Below are 25975 nucleotides of genomic sequence, written 5' to 3'. Positions count from 1 at the left end.
TTTTATAAATTTCTGATATCAGTTACTTTCTTAATTTGAAATCCTGAAAGATCGAATTTCATATGGCCGAAACCATATGATCGAACTTTCCGAATCCCGACATTGTGAAGGGAGATCTGCATACAATGTGGAATGGGCGATTTCGCTTTTCCTCGCTGGAGTGTGATGTCAGAGTTTGAATATTTAAGTAGCAGGGATGTGGGGGGGGGGGGCTTGCCCCCCTGCAGAAACATTTAAATTGTTTTTTTTTTTTTGGATTTTTTTCGGAATTTCGATATTCCAAAACATCAGTCATATGATCTCAGTCATATGAAATTTGATATTTCGGAATTTCAAGATTCTGAAGTGAATCCATAAATACATAGTTAGCAATGCACTTGATGGCACTATCATTAAATGGTTCTGAGTTTTTTTAACAATTAGTACAACTGCATCTGCCTACAGTGTCATTGTTAAGTCAGAAAGAAACTTGAAATACTGATTTTTTTTCCCCATTCTGCTGTTCTACCCTTCATGGCTATTCTAGTTTAGCAGGCCATATTCTTACCATCAGCTGACACTTACTGTGTTAATTCTATTCAGTAGCTTTTTCCGGTGATGAAGGCTAAGGAGCTAGGCTAATTCTTATTAGTGTTACAGTTTTTCTGCTCTGTAGAATCACATTCATCCTCTTATTCAGAGTTGTACTAGTACATTTCATTTACAAGTGCAGACACCCTATGCTAAGGTGGCATTTGTCACATCTGTCACCCATATTTGGTTTCAGGCTGCAGTATATTTAATCCATGATTATTACCATCGCTGTTGAGAAGAACAGAAACTTTCTCAAAGTTCTTGCTTGGCAGAATGAGAATGTTTGCAGACTCAACTAGAGTATTTCTCCGAAATCCATTAATGTAAAACATTAATGTACATTAATAAGAAAACATCTGTTTAATATTTATAAATATTTCTTGTCATTAACTATGCCAGTATAAATTCTTATTTATAAATGTGTTTGTCTAGCAGCTGAATGAAAATTTGCTAATTAGCTGCAAAATTATTTAACACCATTTAGAACTTCAAATTCTTCTGCAGTACATTTCAAAATTAACACTTACTTTATACAGACAACATATTGGTTTACTGCCTATGATTTTGAGGGATGTCCTTGACTTTGCCTCAGAATTCTATTCTGCTCCTCATAACATTTGAGATTTTCTACAATAGAGAAAGGAACAAGGCCAGTAAACAAGTCTAAGCAATATACCTACAGAGTTCTTATTCTCCATAAGTGCATACAAATGCAAGTCATTTTATTCTAGCAACTTTCTAAGTCAATAGTGTCAGTATTTGAAAAACTGACACTGATTTATGAACCCTTGTCCCAAATGGTTTTGGCTTTGTCCTTGATTCACAATACAAATAAAAGGTCTGAGAGTTATGTCAGACAATCGTGTACGTATAATACTGTACATTTGTTTAATAATATCCAGACATAAAATTGGATATTAACACAATGCTAAAGCAGTGCTGTTACATCAGTGAACTCCAACAAGAAGACCTTGTACTGGCTTTTGTTTGTGACATCTATAGAAGGACCTTTACTTCTACTGTATTAGTTCAGAGAAAAATCTTGCCTGGAAATACTCAGAGTCTGATCTGATTTCATATGCCACACAAGATCGAAGACGGAAGAAGTGGAAGGCAAATGTCTTGTCTGGAATAAAATTTAACTATACCAGTAACAAAATGGTATTGATTGTACTCCAAGAAAGAAAAATGCATTTGGAAAACTCAGAGTGAGACAAATGACTCAGAGGTGCTAAATCATTTATGCAAATAGTAGCTTCAAGTGGCTTGCATCGATTTAATCAGTTGTAAATGCTTTCCATAACTACAGAATAACAAAGGCATCTTATATTTTTATTTTTCTGCACATTATTATTTGCATCAGTACAGTATGTGAACATTTAACAAAAAGCCACAAGCAGTTGCTTTTCTGCAAGTAGTTGATACCGAATCTGCTGTATTATTCCTGAAGCTGTTCTTTTGAGTTATTGCTGTAACATCCAATTGACAGTTTAACAGAGAAACTTTGTAAAATGACAGCACCCAGATTTTTAGTGAAGTAATATATGATGTCATCACGTGTAGCAAGAAAAATAGTAGCATTGGCACGATGATTTACAGGTTTGTCTGTAACATCATGATAGGAAGAAGCATAAACAAAAAGGGGCTTTGTTGTTTTCAAATATGTTTACTTTTTGTACACAGTATCTTCAGGTTAAGTGACTTTAAAAACCCAAGTTGGAGGCACACAGTTTTAAGGATGGAAGGTTAGGAAGGATTTTTTTTTTTTTGTGAAAGAAATGAAAATCTGAAGCATGGTATTCTTACTGATTATGTATTTGAAAGCATTTTAGACTTGGGGATTAAGGGGTAAAACTTACAACAAAGTAAGAGGAACAGACAGGATAGATTTAAAACATGATAGAACTGACTGCCCCACATTAGTTAGTTTAATAGAGGTATTGTGCAGTATGATAAGACTAGCAATATCAAATTACATTATTTTAAAATATATTTGTCTGCTTGTATTTAAGGAATGTGTCACTAAGGAAATCCAGATGCACCCTATTTCTGACTTTTTGGCCAACAGATGCCATCCTTGACTGCACTGCCTTGAGTTTCACACAACTTATTAATCTTGTCATATTTCTTGACAAATCTAGCAGGAATGAATATTTTCTGGGCTAGAGTCCTGTAAGAAATCCTGGAAGAATTATCGCTTGCAGTATTCTTCCAAGCCAACTCAGTGACAACTCTGCTATTTACACACAAGTTGCAGTAATCTGCCACAAGCATAGCTACTTCCAGAATGCTACCAGCTCTGCCTTTTGACAGGAGGACAAGTATTAAGTGAAAGTGAATGGTGCTTCCTAAAATTCCTTCATCTGTAATTTATGCTCTTGAAACTTTAAGTAAATTCTTGACAAGATATTCTAGACAAAAAAACAGCAATGAGTCAAGTAAAAAAAATAAATAACACTTCTATGGATAAATATTAATTTATTTGTTTGTTTATTCCTTGTTATTGGGAGGTACTGATCCATCTGGACCAGTTTCAGGCTTAGCCCAGGTGAGCATTACCATAATAATTACAAAGTGAAGAGAAAAAATTGTTAAAACAAAGGTAACATCTCTTAAAACAAATGGTCATGAAGATAGAGGAATCACATCTCTGTTGAGCAAAACGGTAAGAATACCATTAAAAAATTTAAATTAGTAAGGTAAATAATGCATCACAATATTTCATTCATCACTAGAGAATAATAAGAAAAGAAGTACAAATTTATGTAAGAAACATGCAAAGCTTGCACAGTTTACGAAACTTGTGGAGATGAGCACAGCAAAATTTATATCAAACACGTAAGAAAAAAAATGTCCCTCTCTAAAAATGTTATCCAAAAGGGGCTTCATTACCTCCCTACTGTGTAGAGATTCTCACAACCCAACTGTCTTTGGAAAAGCATCAATAACCTCACTGGTAAAACTAAATGATGTTAAGTTGTCAATCTCGCCTTCATTCTTGCTGGATGGTTTCGGAGCCGATCCTCGGCTCCGACTCGGCACTTGCTAAGCTCGAGAGCTAATTTTACCAGCTCGAGGCAACCCTATATCCCATGATGCAAGGCGGAGATTACACAGATCTCGTTTGCCGCTTCGCTAACGAGGTGCCTTCTTTTACCAGCTCTAGGTAAGTGAACTTTTCAGAGACTTTTTGTCTACCCCCTTTAATTTTTTTACATATAAATATTATTTTTTATTAATTACCGACCCTATTCCTGTCAGTGTTCCCTTCTTTTAAGTAAATATTCCCTTACCCCTAGTTAGGCCTTAGGCCTCCCCCTCCCTAAATTTTTTCCTGTCAGGGATTTTTTTGTGTGCGACTGTCTGTTATCCCTGTTAGTTTAATTTAATTTAATTAAATTGTTGGACTGAGTGTGTTTTGTGTGTGAGTGTGTTTTGCTAGACAGTTATGTCGAAGGACACTAAGGTCTCAGGCTTCAAGAAGTGTGACTCGTGCTGTCAGAAGATGTCTCTGACAGATGGTCACACTTCTTGTGTTTATTGCCTGGGACCTTTGCACCTGCAGGACTCTTGTGCTATCTGTCATGCTTTCAGCCCAAGAGTCCTGCAGGAACGAAAAAATAAGCTCATTTTAAGGGGCTTATTAAAACCCGAGAGCTCCCCGACTAAGTCAGCGCCAGGGAAGCCCTCAAAACCTGTTAAGCCTTCGGCTCAGGCTTCTAAGCTGTCAGCTTCAGGTTCTTCCTCACCAGGCTCGAGATCGGCTCCGGCTGGAGCCGATCTTTCTATACAAGTATCAGTATCGGCTCCATCCGGCACCGATACTGTCAAGTCTAGACACTCAGTGTCGGCTCCGGTTGGAGCCGACGTATCTTCGGCTCCGATGGCTCCATTGATCTCAAAAAAGAGATCTCGATCCCCTTCTGTGGAATCTATTCATTCGGCTCTGAGATCACCCTTGCTCTCGGAGCGGAGCCATCGGAGTCGATCTTCTCGGTCATCCAGGCTATCTGATCATGACCTTGAGAGAGTGGTGAGTAGACTATTAAAGTCTCAGGCATTGGCCCAAATACTCCATAGCCCATCTCAACAGATGGCATCTATATCACATCCACCGAACATTCCTCCTTCGACTCTCTTACAGAGCTCGGAGCCGGAGCTCCTCGGAACCGGTACCGTTGTGACTTCGGAGCCGATACCACCCCTTTCGGCTCCGTCATCCTCGGCTCCGATTTCCTCCTTGAGACCTTCATTGGAGGGATCCAGGTGTCCAGTCTCTCTCGTCGGCTCCAAGGGGGCGAGTGGCATCGGACCCTTGTCCAACCCCGTTCTCCCTCTCGGAGCTTCGGCGTTGGTGAGCTCGGCCCCAACATCTGCCTCAGAGCCTTCCCTCTTGGTGAGGCCTGGGGTTCCTATCTCTTCAGAGCAGGAACCTTCTGGTCTCTCTGATGGGGGAGCCTTCGAGGTGATGAGGAGTGTACTAGCCCCTGGGCTTAGTCAACGGACAGTTCCATCAGCTCCTCCCACTACAGTGCCTGCTGACGTCTCTTCCCACTCTCTTGCTCCCGGACCCAGAGATCCAACGCCTCAGGTTTCCCCATTGGGAATATCTTCCTCTTCCGAGGCTTCTCCTGATCCGTCAGGAGAACCCCCCCCGTAAGAGGACATGTAAGAGGAAACATTTAGACTCCCCTGAGTCTACTACATCAGATACTGACTTGGATGAATCGGAGGGATCCCCAAGGTCCTCCTCTGAGGATGTCTCATTTTCAGACATCCTTGAAATCCTTAAACAGAGGGGGAACTGGCCCTCCCTTAATCCCTCCGAGGATGAGTCAGTATACCTGGAGGCGTTCGGATCTCGACCCTCCACCTCCTGGGTGTCTCCGCCTTTCGACCCTCTCATGGAAGTAGTGGCTCGGAAGGCGTGGATGGCTCCAGATTCGGTGGAACCTACCCCCAGGAGACCTTCAAAATTTATTACAGCCCCACAAGATAGACAATACTTAACAAAAGGTGTCCCAGTTGATGCCATGGTGGTGGCTGCTACCACCAAGAAGGAATTAGCTGATCCTTCAGTACCTGTTCATCCTCCTAATAAGGATTCTAGGACTATGGATGGGTACGGTAAGTGGATTTTTTCTTCAGCGACTTTTGCCATGAGATCGCTGAACTACTTATGCCACTTCACCCGCCTTCAAAGAGATGTTCTTAAAGAGTTGGGAGAAGTTTTACAGGATCCGTCAGCTGCTGGGTCTCAGGACAAGATTAGCTCACAGCTAGGAATTCTTAACTCCATTGCTAACTCCTCCATGCGGCTCATTTTTTATGCAGCCGATGGAGCGAGTAGGGCCGCAGGCACAGGAGTGCCTTTAAGGCGTCATTCCTGGATGTGGCTTTGTAATTTTGCAGACCCCTTCAAGGCGTCTTTCACAAACTCCCCTTTTGATGGCTCGACCTTGTTCAGTCCTCAAGTGAAAGACACTTTGACTAGATGCGAACAAGATGGCAAGACTCTTTCTGCCGTAGGAGTCCGTTTCTCCACCCCTTCTAGACCTTACCCCAAAGGACAGAAGGGAGGGAAAATGTGGTTCCGCAAATCCCAAGGAGTCACGCCTGATGCATGAAGTCAGTTTACCCCCAGAGGCAGAGGGGGTAATAATAATAGATGCCGCCCTAGGGGCAAAGGGGGTCCACAGAATCAGGGTAGCAGAGAGCCTCTTTCTGACAAACCCTTCCAGCATCCCTGAGATGTTGCCCGATTATCCACCTTTGGAGGCAGTCGGTAGAAAATTATCGCTGTACCCAATAGCCTGGCTTTCCATTTCTCAAGACAAATGGGTACAGTCAATTATATCCAAGGGTTACAAAATTCCCTTTATTCAAACCCCAATTCAACAAAAGGGAACCCTTCCAGATGTTCCACCCTGTCTAAGGGAACTAGCAGTACTAGAAATATCAAAACTGCTAGTAAAAAGAGCCATCCAGCCAGTCCCAGTGGACCAAATAGGATCCGGAATCTACTCAAGGTTCTTTTTAGTTCCAAAAAAGACAGGGGACTGGAGACCAATATTAGATCTGAGCAAACTCAACAAGTTTGTAAAGAAATCAAGATTCCAGATGGTCACGCTTCAGTCCATTCTGCCCTTTCTGGGCAAGGACAATTGGATGTGCTCGATAGATCTTCAGGATGTGTACTATCACATAAAAATTCACAGACGCTCCAGAAGATTTCTCTGCTTTTGGCTGGGGACCAGTCACTTCCAATTCAGAGCCCTGCTCTTTGGACTCACTACAGCCCCCAGAGTGTTCACCAAATGCATAGCAGTGGTTACGGCTCACCTGAGATGTCAAGGATTCCAGGTGTTTCCATAGCTAGACGACTGGCTCCTCACTGCCAACACCAGGCATTAGCTTCTCCAAGCCAGAAATTACACCATTCACACTTGCAGAGGGCTAAGAATTTCTATAAATTTCGAAAAATCTGCCTTGTCGCCTTGTCAATATATTACTTTTATAGGCGCAAATTTGGACACTGTACAACTTTCTGCAAGGTTGACAGACCAAAGGATCTTGGACATTCAAAGACACGTCCAAGTGATTCTATTCAGCAACAAAATTCAGGCCAGATTTGCTCTGAAAGTACTGGGTCTTATGGCGGCCGCCATAACACTTCTTCCCCTCGCCCGCTTTTACATGCGGCTGCTACAATGGATGCTATTCACCCAATGGTCCTTTCAACAACTTCCCATGCATCACGAGATCATAGTAACTCCAACTTGCAAAAGACATCTGACTTGGTGGATATCGTCCCCTCAAATCCATCAAGGCAGACCATTTGTTCCTCTTGCCCCGGTTGCCACGGTTACATCGGACGTCTCCCTGATCGGGGGGGGGGGGCATTATCAGGGCAGAATGGTCCATGGCACTTGGCAACCTTTCGAGTACCATCTGCACATAAATGTTCTGGAGATGAGAGCAGTGCTTTTAACGTTGCAAGCCCTCAACGACTCTCTTCCCCTGGGAACTATTGCAGCCCAAACGGACAATATGTCCGTAGTGCAGTACATAAACACACAGGGTGGAACCAAGTCCTATCCACTGTGTCGAGAGGCTCTCAGACTTTGGCAATGGGCAATCTCCTCTTACCGGTTTCTGATAGCAACGCACATCCCCGGGAAATCCAACATCATAGCGGACAGATTGAGCAGAGCTATTCTCATGCCTCACGAGTGGTCTCTCAAACAGTCAGTGACGGAAGAGATTTTTCAGAAGTGGGGCCTTCCTTGCTGCGACCTTTTTGCTACACCTCAAAACAGCAAATGCCCAGACTTCTTCTCTCTCTTCCCCCTTCCAGACCATCCCCCCAGAGACGCTCTAACCCAAGATTGGCCCCGGGGACTTTTTTATGCTTTTCATCCTTTTCCGCTGATACCTCAGCTAATTCAGAAAGCAACTGCCTTGAGAGCCAAGTTGATTCTCATTGCCCCTTATTGGCCTCGACAGATTTGGTTTCCGTTCCTACATCATTACCTCTTGGTACAGCCATGGCATCTGGACCCGGATCCAGATCTTCTGACCCACCAGTCGGGTCAACTGCACCAATCCATACATTCTCTCAACCTCACTGCTTGGTTGCTCCACTTCCATCCTTAGCCAAGCTTCCTATGATTTCTAATTCCGTACGGGATATCATAGTAGCTTCCATAAAATCTTCTACCAGAAAGATCTACACTGCTGTAAATGTCTGTAAATGGAGACGTTTCTCTTTCTGGGCAAAAGCTAGGAACATAGACCCCTATACTGCTCCAATTCATTTGGTGTTGGACTTCCTAGCTGACATTTTTAATTCAGGATCCTCTTCTTCCACAGTGAAAGTTCAACTGGCAGCCATTTCAAATTTTCATATAGGTTTTTTGGACCACAACATTATGTCACATAAACTTTGCAAGGCATTCCTTCGAGGTATCTTTTTATTGAAACCTCCTATTAGAGAACCCCCACCACAGTGGGATCTAAATTTAGTTTTAACATCCTTGATTCTTCCCCTGTTCGAACCTGCAGCTGCCTGTTCCTTGAAATTGCTTTCTTGGAAGACACTTTTTCTAGTTGCCATTACATCTGCCAGGAGAGTATCTGAGCTTCATGCTGTCTGTGTTTGCCCTCCCTATCTAATATTCCACAAAGATAGGGTGTCCCTAAGAACTAATCCGTCTTTCTTACCAAAGGTGGCATCTTAGACTAACCTAAATCAGTCCATTGATCTTCCAGTATTTTTCCCGAATTATTCTGATAGAGCTGAGCAAAAGTTACATTATCTCGATGTTCACCGTCAGCTGAGATATTATCTGGATAAGACAAAATTTTTTAGGAAATGTGATCAACTTTTTCTATCCTATGCAGAGAACAGGAAAGGCCTTCCAGTGTCTAAGGTAACTTTATCTAGGTGGCTGTCTTCCGTGATCACTTACATTTATCAGCTCAGAGGCAAAGAGTTGGTTTCTAACCCAAAAGCCCATTCTACCAGAGCTCTAGCTACATCTACAGCTTTTCAAGCTAGACTTCCAATGGACACTATTTGTGCAGCAGCCACATGGGCCTCTCCTCATACCTTTGTCTCACATTACAAATTAGATTTGGTTTCCAGAGACAGAGCAAATTTTGGTTCCACCGTTCTCAAGAGTCTATTCCATTGAGCCACCCAGGATAGAGGTGCTAGGGACGTGGTCCCATCCAGCAAGAATGAAGGTGAGATTGACAACTTAACATTTAGAAGTTATGTACCTACCATAACGTTCCATGTTAGTTGTCTTCTCTTGCCTTCTTTCTTGCGTCCCTCCCTCCTGCCCCCTAGCCTGGTCTGACCGAGAAGATTATACATCTTCTATTAAGAGGTTATTACCTTTTTTCTAGCTTTCTACTCCTAGTGTCACTAGATTATGTGGATCCTTTCTAGAGGGTTATGATGTTATTTAGTATTTTTTATTTCTTCCTCCTAAGTTGGAAGTAAATACTGCTATTTCTTTAGCTACCAAACGAGATCTGAGTAATCTCCGCCTTGCATCATGGGATATAGGGTTGCCTCGAACTGGTAAAATTAGCTCTCGAGCTTAGCAAGTGCCGAGTCGGAGCCGAGGATCGGCTCCGAACCCATCCAGCAAGAAAGAAGGCGAGAGAAGACAACTAACATGGAACTTTATGGTAGGTACATAACTTCTAATTTTGTAAATAGCCACTTTTGCTATAAGTTCCTTTCTTTACTACACCTCATAGCACAGAATATTCATGCTGTATTTGCACAATTGCCAACTATTCTAGCATGTCTTTCTTAATTTTCTGTTGAAGTCTCTAGGACATTTTGATAAGTTATCAGCAGTATTGTATTTCTTTCTGTAGTGTACTTAAGTTAATGTGGCTAAACAGTTTCAGAATTCTGAAGGGCAGCTTTGATCCTGGATTAATGATTTAGTACTGAAAGAAATTAAAAAAGTACTTTTGGTTATGGTTGTTCCTTTATTTTAACTTTCAGCACTGACACTGATAACATAAGGAAGATCATAGAAAAGAATTGGTTGCTTGTTTTCACTAATAAAGAAATTATTGAAGTTACTGGGATGAAACCACAGTTGGTGTATAAAAAAAGGTAGATATATTAAGTCAGTTTTGGAATTTGAAGTTAAATGGATGTAAGGTTATATAAAAATAAAAAAAGTACTTTTAAGTGTGTTTCTTGTCCACAGTGTCGCTATATTATGGTGGTGGACAATGTAAAAGTTAATCACCAACTGCTGAATTTAATGTGTTATTGCAATTGCAGTACTAAAGTGTTTGCATATTTATCTGTTTGTCAGTGTTGGTTTAGTTTTTACATGGGCAAAATGAAGAGGAAGTTGAAGGGCCATATATATGAACACATATGATATTGGCCGTGATAACAGAAACAATGCACTATTTAGGTACATTGAAAGGTATTAAAATCAATATTTTATTTAAGGGGTTGAAAAGAATTAGCATAAACCATAGGTGGGACCACTGACTGATTTATCAGAATATGCTGAACTGAAGTGACAAATAAGATTGAATGGCTGTTGTTTACCTGGGTTGAACGAAGTGACATCCCTAGTGAGTGTTTTAAAACTTAAGTTTTATGTGGTGTAGATTTTTAATGTTTGACTTTTAACTTAATCATGTTTAAAAGTATTAAATTGTATTAAATGTTTTGGTTTCAGCAATTTTTAAGTTAAATTCATACAATAAGTATGCATTTTAGTACTATATCTTCTTAGACAAAATTAATTTGTAGTATGTACTGTATTTTTAATTAGTTTTTATATTGATTGTCTTCAATTTTTTGATTGGCTGCCTGAAACATCAAATATGTGTACATGTGTTGTTTGATGTAGTGGTATCAGTTCTGAAGAAGTTCCTGCTTCATGAACAAAGCACTAAACTGGTGGTTTGTGTCAGTTAGTGTCCAATATTCAGTATACTGCCTTCAAATGCAGTAGTTCTTTTTGTTTTAAAGGCTGACAAACCACCTCGATTCAATGAAATTATTAAGATTAAACGTTTTTGTAAATTATTTCAGATTTAACTATAAAAAAAATTATTCTGTAGACATTTTTTAACTTTTTTTCATATTTGAGTGTTACATAGATTGTGTAAATCTGTTGTATTTATTTATTATTTATTTATCTACAGTTCTTTATAGATTGGTCAAGCTATATCACATGATTGCTCTTAATCCTTTAAAAAGAAATTCATTTGAGTTTTTTCTTGTTCTGATAAAGTTCTGGCAGTAAATTAAAGAATGAAAGCACTAAACTAACATTCCTGAGCTCAGTCTTCCTGTAATTTAAGTGACATTTTGATTTTTTTTAAAAATGAATGTGATCAAAAGACAGAGATCACCCATTCACTCTTATGAGAGTACTCACAATGCACATAAATCTAGTGACACCATGCACATAGGGTTGTGTTAGTGGGTTTATTGGTGGGACATGTTTCTTTATGTCTAAAGGGGCATGAATGAGTCTGTGTATGTGCGTGTGTGGGTGTGTGTGCATGTGCAAGTTCATGTGCATATGTGAGTGTATGTATTTCTATCGTAGTGGTCACACTGTGGGGTTTAAGTAGTTGATCATGCATTTGGATATGTGTGTGTGTCTACCTGAGCAGTCATAGGACAGTAGTTAGGTAGTATGTGTCTAGACTGCATACTTGTGTTTGTGTGTGTGCCCGGTTGGTCATAGTACACTAGAAAAGGATTGTGAATTTTTGGTGTGTGTGTGTGTGTGTGTGTGTGTGTGTGTGTGTGTGTGTGTGTGTAAAAATAAAGAAAGGAAATGGGTAGTAGCACAACATATTTTACCATCTTTGAAAGCTGGTTGAGCATACTCAAAGAGAGTGCAGCATACCTCCCAGCTTTGTTTCTTAAGAATTCTGGATAATTCCAACTATAATGGGGACACAATGGATTAGGGACACTTGTAAAATATCGTGCTAATTTACTTTACAAACTTAACAGAACAATACGTTTTGCACTTAAATATACTTTCTAAGTAATAAGAATTCCACCATCCTCAGCATATGTACTAAATGCTGTCAAATTAGTCCTATATATTCCACACCAAAGCTGTGGCTGTTAAGTTTATGCTTATGATAGCTGAGCCATATATGGGCCCATCTGGACTACAGCAGGAGTTCCACAGTTTGTTACCCCCCACCTCAACCCTTTATATTAACACTGAGCCCCCAGTGTCAGGGATATATTTATAATTAAGATATCCAAGCATTAGACACTATCAATGAGACTACAGCTGCTGATACATAGTGCTCACTGCACTGTTTTAGGTCGGGTTTTCTCCCTGCAGTACATGCTGATACAGAGACCTGCTTCCTCCATACCAAGACAGCATAACATTGAGCCTTGTTAAATATGACTGTTTCATCATCTTCAATGTAACCTTCAGCCCTTTCACAGCGAAAGAAATGATGGACAGTGTAAGTTTGCTTATTGCAATAACAGACTAAATGCTTTTTTGAACAGCTGTATCACATAATGGCAATGTTAGTGACAATATATTCATATCACGTATTTAACAGTATCTGTAATAGAATCTGTATAGTGTAAAATGTTTGGAAAATATTTTAAAGTGTGACTTGCTTGAAGGTTTAACCAGAGAAATATATTCCCTATTTCCCAATCATGTTTCTCAGTGGGATTTCCATTGCTTAATTTACAGCTGAATAGTTTTTCACTGCAGTCCATAGGACTGCTTATATTTTTCTGAAACAGTGTGTCAGAATAATAGGCAATAGGGTTGGTAATGTAAATATGTTGAAATATGATAATGTTATACACGGTTTCATCACTAGTTTATAGACTGTATAATTACTAGTCTTAAATCACTGAAACTTTTTGTGGTTGACGTGCCCTTACAGGTGTTGCTGACATTCTGTCTGGATTTACTTTTTGTTACAGGTCGACAGTTCCTTCAATTACCTGGAGATTAAAAACCTGATCACACAGCTACAGAACCAGGTAAGGCACAAAAACTTAGTTGTTTTTGTGTCTATGCTTTGTTGCATCTGAAATTGTTCTTTTAATATCTTAACATTATTATTATATAATCTTTTTGATCAAGTAACTGCCACTTGAAACTGTGTATAGTCATTTACTGTAACTGAAAGCATTTTGAAACTGTGAAAATGAACTTGCAAATAAGAATGTGAGAGGGTATAGTGGCTTGTACTACCAAAGGAAATAACATCTGGTGTCTCATGTTGTTTTGCATAATTTCAGATGACATTCAATGTTGGTGGGAGAGACATGCTTGTTTTTAAAATACATTAAAGACAGTCATCTTAACAGTATCTTCTGTTTTGCTAAAATGCTGGCAGTTGGGTTACTAGTATGTTTTATAACAGTTTTGTAAGCTGTTCTTAGGTAAAAAAAAAAAAAGTTTTGGAATATAGGCTCTGTAAGTTTTGAAGCAAAATGACCTAGTTTTGCTGTTTCTTTTTCCATACTGTTCAGTAATGTAAAATAAAGAGAGATTACACGTATTAGAAGAAAAATTTTCAGGCAGGATTAGTGTAACAGATTGTGGTGCAATTTAAATGCTTTCAGTATTTGTTATATTAGTCTTTGTAATATTGTATGTTTTTAGTGATCGGCAGAACTGTTTTTGCAAAGGTTGAAATAAAGACTGAAATATGTTTTTTCTTGTATTTGGAGGCAATAAAACTCAGTAGAACTAAGTGTGCAGCACGAGGACCATTATGGGCTTAAGGTGGACTTCTTATGTTTGACAGAGATAGTGTATAAATAAAGTTTGTTGAAACTTTTAGAAACAGTTAAACTGAGCCCAGTGGCTCAAAGGTAGTGAAAGGTTCAGTTCTTTGAAAGAAGAGATGAAATAATCCTCTCATTGTGAGTCGATTGCAGATTAGAGTATTTTGTTTTGTTTATTTGAGATGAAGTGACCTTGATTATATTAGTTAGGTGCAAGCCTTGCATGTGCAAGAATTATCATGTTTACTGATAGCCGATTAAAACTGCAGGTTTATTTCAACAGACAGCAACTTTGGTCAAAGATGTTTAGTGACCACGCATGGTTTTGAAACTCTGCCATCAGTTTCTTATCTGTAAAGTTAAAGGAATGTACATCCCTTTGAAAGTAGATTTTTCCATATAAAGTTGATATTATTCACATCAGTGTTCAGGGCCTTTGCATGGCTAAGATAAATGATTTAACCCACAATATTAAATACATTATTTATAATGCTTATGAACAATTTGGGGTTTTGCAAACAGATCATGCTCTACTGTTTGTGTACTTTGTAATTGGATTCAAATGCGTTGTTTCCTTTTGTGAGCCTTTCTTGATAATTTTAAAAACTATATTATCCACCCTGCATTTTATGGATGTGCTTTTGCAATGGATGCATGCAGTCTTACTTTTGCAAAAGTTGAAATAAAGATTAAAATATGTTTTATACATGTCAGAAGATAATAAAGCTCTGACATTGAGTATTGCTGACAGCAGAGCACCCCCAGTACAGTTGCAGGTTTAGCACTAGGACCAAATATAGTAAAAGAAGGTCAACTTTATCTAGCAGTCTGCCAAGGTGATCTGCTCACTTGTGGTATCACTGAAGCTTAATGTGACCGATCACCTTCAGTTGTCCTGGGCACTTGACAATGCTTGTATTGTGCAAGTCACATTGCTACACTGTATATAGGAAAGCAGTTCAGTATTGCCAGTGGAAATACATGTATTTAGTTTTCTTACTGACAGTTCTCATAAATCCTTAAATGCACATGGACTCATTGAAAGTTTGTGGCTAAAGTATGCATCAAGAATTCTCGGTGTAATCATATAAAGCATATGCCAGGATTATATATGCATTATAATGATAGCTTTTCGTACCCAAGTATAGAAGGGTATTATGTTCCACTTCAGATTTGCTCTTAATAAAAAAATATATATATCTTCTGTGGTGATTTAATATTAATTCTAGTACAGCATTCCCACAAAAATGTAATGCTGGTTGCATTAGAATAATGGTTGGAGTCCTGACTTCACCTTCAGTGAATGGAATTCATTTAGCAGACCTGGTACATGAGCAGTAACCCCAAAGAGTAGGATCATGCTACTTGAAGTAGGCTGCTCCATTTGGGGCCAGGGAAAGACATTCTTTGTTGTAGGAACACCCTTTACATCAGACATGGGGGATATCTCCCAGACTCATGCTTGTGGGTCTCACCTGCATGACAGTGGCATATGCAGCACACTTTCTGGAACAGACATGAACAAGAAACAGTGCGAGTGTTATTGTGTGAATTGCAGTGCCTATGTGCAGAGCCATTTAAGCGAAGTATAGGGGACAGGAGAGGAAGAAGAATATGAAAGAATTATATATGCTGTGTAGCCAAGACCCAACTCTTGTCTCCATTGTATGTTCATAAAAGAGGTTACATAAAGGTATAGTTTCCTTGGAACTGTGAGACCATGTCTCATGGGGTGATGTGTACTGCTAATGCCAAATGGATCGCAGGAAATGATAACTGGGTCATTGGTATGACTAAGGTATTGGGCTAATAAAGGCCAAAAACAACTCATTACAAAAAAAATTAAAAATAAAACGTAGTCAAGATATTTTCTGATAGTCTGTGAATAAATAAATATTTAATATGGATATTTTTCCTGGTAGGATGTTGCTGCTGCTGTAAAATAATTTCTGTTTGATATGGAATCAGTTACAGCTGAATACTAGCTAATAGTTCTATTTATTTCTTACGTTAAGCACATTTTCAGCCAGCTTTTTCACATCACCATTCAATGGCAAATATGTCTTTCATGACAAGTGTTTTATGTCCATCTTGTATTTAGCCTTGCATACAATTGTTTCCCCTACTTTGACACTCCTATCATCTTTAATCTGACATATGTTACTCCAAACAAATTGCCCATAATTATTTAAATTTTATAATCCAGTCCATATTTAACAAGGCTCAATTTTATGCTTTCTTTTACCAGACAGAAAACAGTGAAATGCTACCACTGTTCTAACAGATTTTTCAGAAGTGGGGGAAAAAAAACCCGGCAGAAAGTATATGGTTCAGTGGTTCAATTGTGTATAAACTGCATTACTGAGGTAGTTGTAGGGTTAAAGGGGCAAAAGTGGTGATTTAATAAATACATGGGACATTTATGAGACAGGCTTTGTTGGTTAGGTACAATAATTCTGTACATTTGGTAAGACCCATAACATTTCCAGTGTACCTGGGAACTTTGCCTGTGTGCAGCAAGCTACTATTTGCTGTCACCAGTTTGTAAACCTTGGCAACTGCTTCAATTAGCTTCTGTTATGATTTATACCAGTGGTATGGATTTACATCATCATCATAAGAAGGTGACTCATTTGCAAAAGTAGATTAACTTTCGTCCCTGAGTCACATAACATTAAGCCAGTTCAGGTAAGTTTACAGGAAACGGAACAAAAGACCTGAAGTGATTTCTCTCTATCACTCTGTCTTTGCACTTTTGTCTCTCTGCAGTGATATAAGTTAGAATGATACCAGTGGTTTTGGTAGTCATTAAGGCCTTACTAGGATTACACCTCATTTTCTACTCCCAGTCTTGCCCATATAAAGGCATTAGTTATAATATATCCTAGATTTTAAATAAGGGAATCGTATTATTAGAAATTCTGAGTGGGCACAAAGTCCTAGTTCATCCAGGGGAGTCCATGGACAATACCCCCTGAGATATAGTATCGATAAGGATTTTTAGTAAGGTTCAGCCTGTGGTCATTTGGATCTTTACAGAGTGTTAAAACAACCAAACCAGTTTCGGCTGGTAACCAACTCAGCCTTCATCAGTGTTCACACTGATGAAGGCTTTGTTGGTTACCAGCCGAAACTGGTTTGGTTATTTGTTTTAATACTGGAATAATAAATATTATTTGATTCCAGTCTCACTGTTTGCTGGCTCAGTATTTTTCTGCTTGGAATTTATGGTGGTGGAGCTGTGCAATTGCTTTTTGCGTAGGAAGACCCCTTTTTGATGTTATACTCTTTACATAGTGTGCCAGTCTCCTCCTGTGTGTTCATTGCATATACTTAGGCTGCATGGAGATCCTTCTAATTGCCCGTTGGTGAGCATGTAGTATGTGAGTATCATGTATATGTGTGTGTGTGTGTGTGTGTGTGTGTGTGTGTGTGTGTGTGTGTGTGTGTGTGTGTGTGCTCGTGCATCTGTGTGCTTCCAGGGAAGGTCTGGCATCTCTTCCATTATAGTTTCTCTTCCTTTTCCCTCCAAGTACTAGGATACAATGTGCTTACTGAAATGTGTATACTAAATCCTGTACCATTTTCTTATATCAGATGCTTATTTCAACAGTATCAAATATTCTTAATCTGAACAGTTCCCACAGGTCATAGGGTAGTAGGTATATTGATTAGTGAGAGTCTTTTGAATTAAGTTTTTAGCCCCTGTATTTAAACTATGCATAACCCAGAGAAGAGCAGAACATTTAGCTGTTACGTGTATCCTTGAGTAAGAATGGAGCTAAACCAGATTACATTTGAACAGAGTAAGGGAAGTATTTTGTTTTACATGGAGAGGAAGATGATTCTAAAGAAGGGTGAGCTCATGAGCAGATGTTCTTAGTGTTAACACACACTGACTACTTAGTTAATTAACATATTGTTCCTTCTTGACATTTGATAAGATTATTATTATTATTTTTTTTAATCACTGAAGCTTTCTTGAGTTTAGGGATTATCACACACCATGGTGAAGTAAAATGTGCTTAATTCTGTGAGTTTTATAATCCTATAGATATTTAACAAGACTTAAAGTTATGGTTTCTGTTAGCCGATGGAAAACAAAAAAATGCTTTCACTACTCTAGGATTACTCAATTAAGATACATAAATGAATGAATAAGTAAATAAATGAATAAGTAAATAAATAAATAAACAAACAAATAGTAGAAGGAACCCCAAAAGTACAAAGTGCAATATCCACGTTTTGACTTGTATGAGAGATGCATTTAGCTATTTTACACTACAAAGTAGTAATGGAAAATTAAAATTTTCACACTTGCAAACATTCTAATATTGATCATGTCATTTGTTTAATAAAAGATTTCAGTTCCTAACAAATATTAGAAAAATCATTTACCCTTCTTCTTGAACAACAAAACTGTATGCATTTGTTTGTAGTTTAGGAAACTGTCAGAAAGTTAAAATTTTGAGTTTATACTAAGCCTGAATTCATTAGCTTTTACTCTTGACAATCCTGAGCAGCATTCTTTAGTGGACACTGTTTGAATGTACTATATCCTGTATGCTTAAGTTTAATACTTGCACTATTCACTGACTAGTATGTAGTTGTGTGTACATGTAGTTGTGTGCATCTCATTAGCTATAGAAAATCTATGAGAAGAAACTCCTTTATCTAATGAATCCCACATAGTTAACAGTCTCCATAGATTAATTAGTTGTTCAGTAAGCACCATTAAACCAAGATATGCAGTGGTTATAATTAAAAAAGTCCTTGACAGAATCATTGTGTCACTATAAAAGGGTTGGCAGTTAATTCAGCAGACAGATGAAGGTTTATTCTTTTTATTCTATGAATAGTAAGGAACGCAACAAACAGCTAGTCTGAAGCAGTCAAACAAAATTCAGCAGGAGCACAACAAAACAGCAAAAACCTGAATATTGACAATTAATATAAAATACTGTAATAACAGCAAAGCTTTAGAGTAACGGAGACTATTTCTCAATGCATCAAATATTCATATGAACACATTTCCTCAGTTTAAAAGGATCAGCCAGCCAATTAAATTTATATCCATAACAGCCATGGGAGTATCATGGGCTCACAGTAGTAGCAAAATAAAATAAAAGTAATACAAAAAAAACACTGGAGCCGCCACAGCAGGTAAAGTAAAAACTTTTATTAATAACAAAATGGATAAGCACTTTCAAGCCACTGCTCTTCTTCAGATCCTATATACTAATATAACTAAAATCAATTTTAAATAACTAAAAACCAATAAAAATCAATATTGGAGCCAATACCCCCTTAATAAGGGTTTTAAAGGCATACATCCATTTAAACCTGGCTGCCGGACTTCTTGCAGATCGGCTATCCAATTTAATTCACTTAATTCTGTTTGGTGTTTAATATCATCACCCCTTCTATTCTCAAATTGTATTTGTAACGCCATAAATAAAAATGCATGTCCAGGATTCAGCTTAACATGTTGGGCTAAAGAATTATGTTTAGCCTTTAACCTGACCTCACTCATGTGCTGCAAAATACATTCTTTAAACATCCAGTTAGTTTTCCCCACATAATATGAGGTACAAGATGAACATTTAGCTAAATAAATTAATTTTTTAGTACAACAATCAGCATATAAACTTGGGGTGTATACCTTACCAGTTATTGGATGTAAAAATGTATTTGACTTATCAATATACTGACAGCCCTTACAAAGTGTACAGGGAGAGGTCCCCTTCCTATATGCACCTAAATTCCCTTGTAACAATGAAGGGGGACAAACATGGGGCCATGTCAGCTGCATTATATTTCACTATCAGCTGGATAACCACATCTTTTCAAATGTAGTGTCAAAGCCCAAACTGATAAAGAAGTGACTGCTTCCAAACCTTAACCAAGATTTGTAGACAATTGCACTGCGACTTGTTGATCCTCTGTGTCCATCCTTAGTAAGCATTATTACTTTGATTGGGGCTTGAGGAATTCAAGCACTTTCAGGAAGTCTGTGCTGTCAGACTTGACCATCTGAACCTGGTCTTGGTCCCTCTTCCAGCTCTTTCTACCAGGTGGTACTGTTGGAGTTCAGCAAGACATATGAGTCATAAAAGCGGGTCTTTATAATTAGATGTAACAGCTACATTCCTCATGAGTTGGCCCTCTAGAGGTCTCCTCTTCGTGACTGATAAAACCCCTCCTGCCATTCCCCTGGGCATGCACGGTCCAACTCTCAGCAGCCAGTAAAGGTGTTACGTGTGATTTGTGCAAGTGCATGTGCTATATTAACTGCTTTAATAATACAGTGACCAACCTATTTCATTATTTCTTGATTTGACGGTTTCTGTCTAGGGTACAAACTGATGTCATCCTGGGATGAACATGTTTATGTATCCAGCGCATGGACAACTCTGACACATTCAGAGAAAGTATAACCTTAACAAAGGGCCCATCTTAAGACTCTTGAAGTACAGACCTTTAACACATCAACGGATATACTAAGACTGCATCTGTCATTTGTCATTCAGATTCAGTAATCAATAGGTGGTGGTTGCATTTCTTTTAGTCTATTGCCTTCAGCAATGACTTGTATGTTTTTCTTTTTTTGTGCAAATTTGCTTTTTTTAATGGTCTGTTTGCCAACCTGGACAGCCTGTACATCGAAACATAGATAAGAGCCTGTCATTTTGCTTTATACATTTGTTAACCAGGTAAGCTCACCTGACTAAATGTTCATTTTCATGGGTGACCTGGGCATACTGTCTACTTTATGGCTTGCTTAGAGTCACAGAGCAGGTGGATAAAGGAGGAAGGCATCAAATCCTGTACCCCTGGCTACCAGAATCAGCTCATTAACAATGTCCACATGCTGTCTAAACTGCTGGACATATTTTAATCTGTGATGCCACTATAATTTATTTCAGCACCTTTGTTTATTTGTGTAATTTTATATTTACAATTTTATTTTCTATATACATAAGTATCTCAGATTCCATATTTAAACATATTATGTTTGCATTAGGAGGGCGATGGAAGCTAAACTGTACCATTAGACAGCCTTATTGTCATCACACCTTAGTAGCTGTATAGGCCAGCCAGAAAAAAAAGAGCACTGTGGCAAGTGAACAGCCAGATGATGTTTTCACGGTTGGTGTTAGGATCCTAAGAACTACAACTAGAAGGCATAAAATAAATTACAATCTAGGTACCTTGTGTGGAAGAAGGTTTAAATATGCCACAAAATTCATCCTGAGAGCTGATACTTTAACACACATTGATGTGAATTAGTGAAAATGTATCATTGACTGTCTTCAAAAACATTCTTAGAAGCCACCAATTCACTATGCTGCCATTCTAAGTTAATGCAGAGAGATATAGCATATATTTACTGATTCATTCATTCATTCAGTCATTTGTTTTATTTATTTATTTTGTTTACTGTAGCATAGCGCTTATCCCAATAAACTTCTTACACACCTAGACTGTGAGATCAGAAAATACAAGTAGCAACACTGCAGAAAAACATGATGAAAATGGCATTTCACTGGATGCACAAATGAAAAATTAAGGCAATTGTTTGTGTGTGTTTTGGACCAAGTGTAAATTTAGTGAAAGTCTCATTTGAAGTGATTCCTAAATTAACATTTATAGTTTGGCAGATTTGGTTATGGCGATGTTTTAAAGCAGTTCTAATAATGATTAAGAGTCAATGTCTTTATTGTTAGAAGGAATGGAATCCCCCATTTTGGCTGCTAAAAAAAAAAACTCTTTGTTGCATTCATGAAGCTTTGTGAAAGTGGTTTAGTGAGACAGGGTGTTTATGGGTGAAGATCTCAGCTGGTATTTCATTTTCTTACCAAAATATAAAGGAAAGGACTCCAATACAAGTAGTTTGCAAAGCAGGGATCCCGTTTTCAGGTTACAACTCTGTTTAATGGTTAACCATTTTTTTTATTTTTTGAAAGGGCAAAATAGCAGTTTCTCATTGAAGATCAAGGGTAATAAAACAGAGTTAACAGCAATTTTTTAAGATGGCAAAACTTTTTGGGAGGTGGATCCAATTTGCAGATGTCCTTACATGAGAAAAATTTGCATTTTCCTATAATGCTCCTCATTCAGGGGGATAAAAAGCGACAGTGATAGATTTCATAGCTTTTATTTTGTAGGGGTTAAGAAGTAAATGAGTATTTATTCTGTAGCCAGGAAAACTATGTACAGACATAAATGACATATCTCACAAAGTCTTAGTGCAAGAATTCTGGACAAACTCAAAAATAATGGGTAGACAAATACCTGAAAACAGGGACAGATTTTTAATATTACCCTTATAAACTTAGAAAAATGATAGACTAGCATGTTTTGCACTAGCATGAAATTTCTGAAGGATGTGAAGACTGAAATTCAGATGTCATTATTTAATGATTTAAAGCTTCAGCAATTTGCCAGAGAGCAACACATTTCCTGAGAAACACATGAACCTTGAAGCAGACATCTTGACATTCTGCAAAGTTCTGAACAGTTGAGAGGTACTGGCTGAGGTATCTCGCTCAAACACAGAAGCACTTTTATTGTGTGTGGTTTGTCTCAAGAGTTGTAAAAATACTGTCAACATGGACTAGAATGTTATGTTGGAAATTGTAAAGTAGTTTAACAAAAAGTAAAAGTGGAGTGAGAATAGATCCATGAGGAACTCCTTATTTGAGTGGAGAGTATTCTTGCAAAGAAGAACCCAGTTTTGCTTCAAATTTTCTATTACTGAGGTGGCATTTAAGGCAATCTCTAGCAGGTGGAGTGCGGCCTGAATTAATGAAGGAAGTAAAGAGTATTGTGTGGTTTACTTACACCCAGTCACTATCTTCCTTCATAGAGCAGAGCCTGAGGTCACTACATCTGACCTCAATACTGCAGGAATTCTGCCACAAAGTCCCGCACCTACAAGATTACTGAGAATTTTTTCAGTGCTTAATAGCCTGTGGTCACTACATCTGTCCTTGATATTGTAGAAGCTCTGCCAGAAGGCACTACTCCTACAAGTATACAGATAATGTTGTCAGTATTTAATAGCCTGCGATCACTAAATCTGACCTCAATATTGCAGGAGCTCTGCTACAAGGCCCAACATCTACATGTTTATTAAGAATTTTATCAGTATTTAATGTTAGCATATTTATCATGAAGAGCCTTAGTGCATATTACCTTTAATCGGTTAAATACATGCCTGCTCTGTGATTGAAAATCTCTGGGGTATAGTCCATGCACTCTTAAGAACCTCTTACTAAGTTGGGAAGCTTGCCTTAAGAGATCACAATAAAAGCTTTCAAAAGAACACACTAGCTACAAGTGAATCCTTTTAGGACTGGATTTTAAGGCTTGAACACTGAGCTTTGAGCCAAAAGTTTTGTTTGCTTTTTAATTTTCTTGTATCACAGGTACAGCACAACAAGAATTTGCTGTTGACCCTAGAGGGTAGATAGAACACCCTGCCTCAGTGCCTACTAGTCCACTTTTCCTGAAAGGGGACCAACTAAACCCAAGGTCTGCACAGCAGCAAGGCCCTCAAATGAGAAGATTTCAAGAATCTGTGGACCATTCAAGAAAGAGAAAGAGTCAACCATTCCCAGGGCCAGCTATTCAATCTCTATAAAGATTGTTAGACTGAGATTAGGTGGCCTTTTTTAAACTTGACTAGTTTAATGTTCAATAAAATTATTTTATGAAACTTGGTTTTTACTACCTAACAGGGTGAAGGTAATTTCTCATGTTGCTACATTTATTTAGTTAATCCCACCCTCATGGAAGGGCGTTACTCACTCCTCTGGAACATTGATATTAATGGGACCTACCATTGGTGCCAGTCAGACATTTTCAGTTAATATTTATATATTCTTTGTTTAGGCATCTTATTGTTCCTCACCTTCTAGGACACCAAAGTCAGACTATGATAAGGATTCCACAAATAATGGATGATGTGTTGTAGCACTCTCTGCAAGCATCAACACCGACAATGACCAGTGAGGGGTCATATCAGCATCTGGTGATGCTTGCTTTGCTGATGTCAGTTTTCCATGCTGTTACAGCTTTAGGTGCAGGTCTTACCCACCAAGGAAACTGTGCACTAGATTTTAGTCACATGTACCCATGTTACTGATGCTCCAATATCATTCACTACAAGAGAGATGTCTACTTTTCTGCAAAGTACTCCAGCTCAGGCTGCTGTTTTTTCGAATATGTGATACTTCATGAAATAATTAGGCTCTTACGCATTGTCCCATACTCCTTCAGGCCTGAAGAGTCTCTTGAGTTGGAGAGATGCAAGAAGTACAAAACAGTCAAGAAGATTAATCCATTCCATTCACTTACATGTAGAAACCAATAATTGCTAGTTTCAGTCTCTCTGCATTCATTTCATCTCAGATTTTAGGCTGTCCATGAAGTGTATTTGCCAACAGTACCATCTCACTTGAGGTTGCTAGATGCTGGACAGACTCCTTAATTAGATAACTGACTGATAACTGCTGTTCAGAGATGGTCTTGCCATTCAAAGGCAGTGCTTGCTTCACGTGTTTCAGTCCTTATAGGTTACAGTGAACAGTGTAAAAAATCTCCCATTCTCCCAGTTTGGGTGTTGACTTTAAGTGGCTGTTAACTATATGCCAAGAGCTGTTGGGTACTTTTGATCCAAGTGATAATTTAAGAAATAATGAATGCAGTTCATCTGCTGTTGGTTTTGGACATTTCCCTTAGACAATACATGTCTCAGTGACTTGACATTAATGGTGCAAAATCTTATTATACTAAGTAATGCCCAGTATCATATAAAAGTCTCTAGTAAACTCTCATGGAAGAAGGAACAATCTTCTGGATGTCACAATCAAATAGCTAAAGGTCTACAAGATGTGTGATTTAGTATGGCGGTCTGCACCGGCACACCTACTGATGGAAGGCCACTAACTCTGGAGACTCAAGTGGACATTTTCAGAGCACATGCATCAGTCCTCAGGTGGGAGAGGGGGGGTCATTGCAGAAGAATGGCAATAAAAGGAGTGTTCTCTGATTACAAGTGCACCTTAAACACCAGTATCTTGGAGATGAAAATGCTTCTTCTTTCCTAATGCATATTCCAGCAGTTTCTTCCCCACAGTTATATCTCTATCCAGTTACTCAATACGGTAATTTTTTTTTTTACCAGCAAGACGGATTGGGGAGTGCCCCTACTTGTTATTCAGACAAACACTGAAGGTATGGGGTTGTACTTTTTAGTTCAGTTACATATCCCAGGGAAATCTAATTACTAAGCAGGCAGAGTGCATACTCAAGAGCAGTGATTGTGTTCAGTCCATGGCCATGGAGATTTTCAATTTCTGATTTCTTTGGTTCCTCAGACAGTACCAAGTATTGTAAATATAACCCCTGTCCCACTATATGGAACAAGAGGATGAATCCCAGAGCATAATCCAGATGGACTAGGATTGAGCATCAATCCAGAAGCTGAAAAAGCTGGTGAGTAACATCAGTGTAAATTACTAATGCTGGCTCTACCTTCATGGTGGTAAGGATAGCAGCTTGGTTTGATGCAGTGCTGACACTGGCTGTGGATGATGTGTCATGACAAAGACAGCATAAATTTCTGGATGTGCCGGTCCACCAGCAGTGAGGTGGTGATTTGTAGTCATAAATTAGTGCACGGATGGAAACATCCATGAGTCCATGAATGCAGCGTTCTGGATGCTGTCATAATACTGTCACTAGGATGGGGGATGGGCAGGCCAGCAAAACCCTGATGGCTTCCTGTGTAATGGCCTTGTGCAGATTTCATCCAGTGTGGATCGAATGGGTCAGCTGGTTAAGGGTTGATTGTATGGGTGGCAGGCACAGGGAGGAAAAAGATAAAGAAAAAAAGTTTCCTGATCCCTGCCACTCAGTGGCAGAGTGCATGATACCCTAGTTTGACACTGGCTTCTGGGTTTTCTCTTTGTTTGTCCCCATTTCCTCAGACAGTGAATTTTGTTCAGTAAGTGAATTATTCCAATATACAAATCTGACAAAGAAATTTTGTCTTTTTTCATGCTACAGCCCTTTCTTTAAAAATTTCCCCTTCATCTT

General features: G+C 38.6%; 1 protein-coding gene across 1 annotated transcript in view; it reads left to right on the top strand.

Moving 5' to 3' along the window:
• CARMIL3 (capping protein regulator and myosin 1 linker 3) overlaps positions 1-25975 on the top strand; it is a 3552770-nt gene that overhangs the window by 1390083 nt on the left and 2136712 nt on the right. The window contains exon 4 of the mRNA XM_044058175.1: positions 13058-13117. Within this exon, the coding sequence (XP_043914110.1) occupies positions 13058-13117 (60 nt within the window). The remainder of the gene's footprint in view (positions 1-13057; positions 13118-25975) is intronic.

The sequence above is a fragment of the Protopterus annectens genome, chromosome 16.part0 (genome assembly GCF_019279795.1).
Source record: "Protopterus annectens isolate FY-2018-M chromosome 16.part0, PAN1.0, whole genome shotgun sequence".
Lineage (NCBI taxonomy): Eukaryota > Metazoa > Chordata > Ceratodontiformes > Protopteridae > Protopterus > Protopterus annectens.
This window is presented reverse-complemented; position numbering and strand designations above follow the sequence as displayed.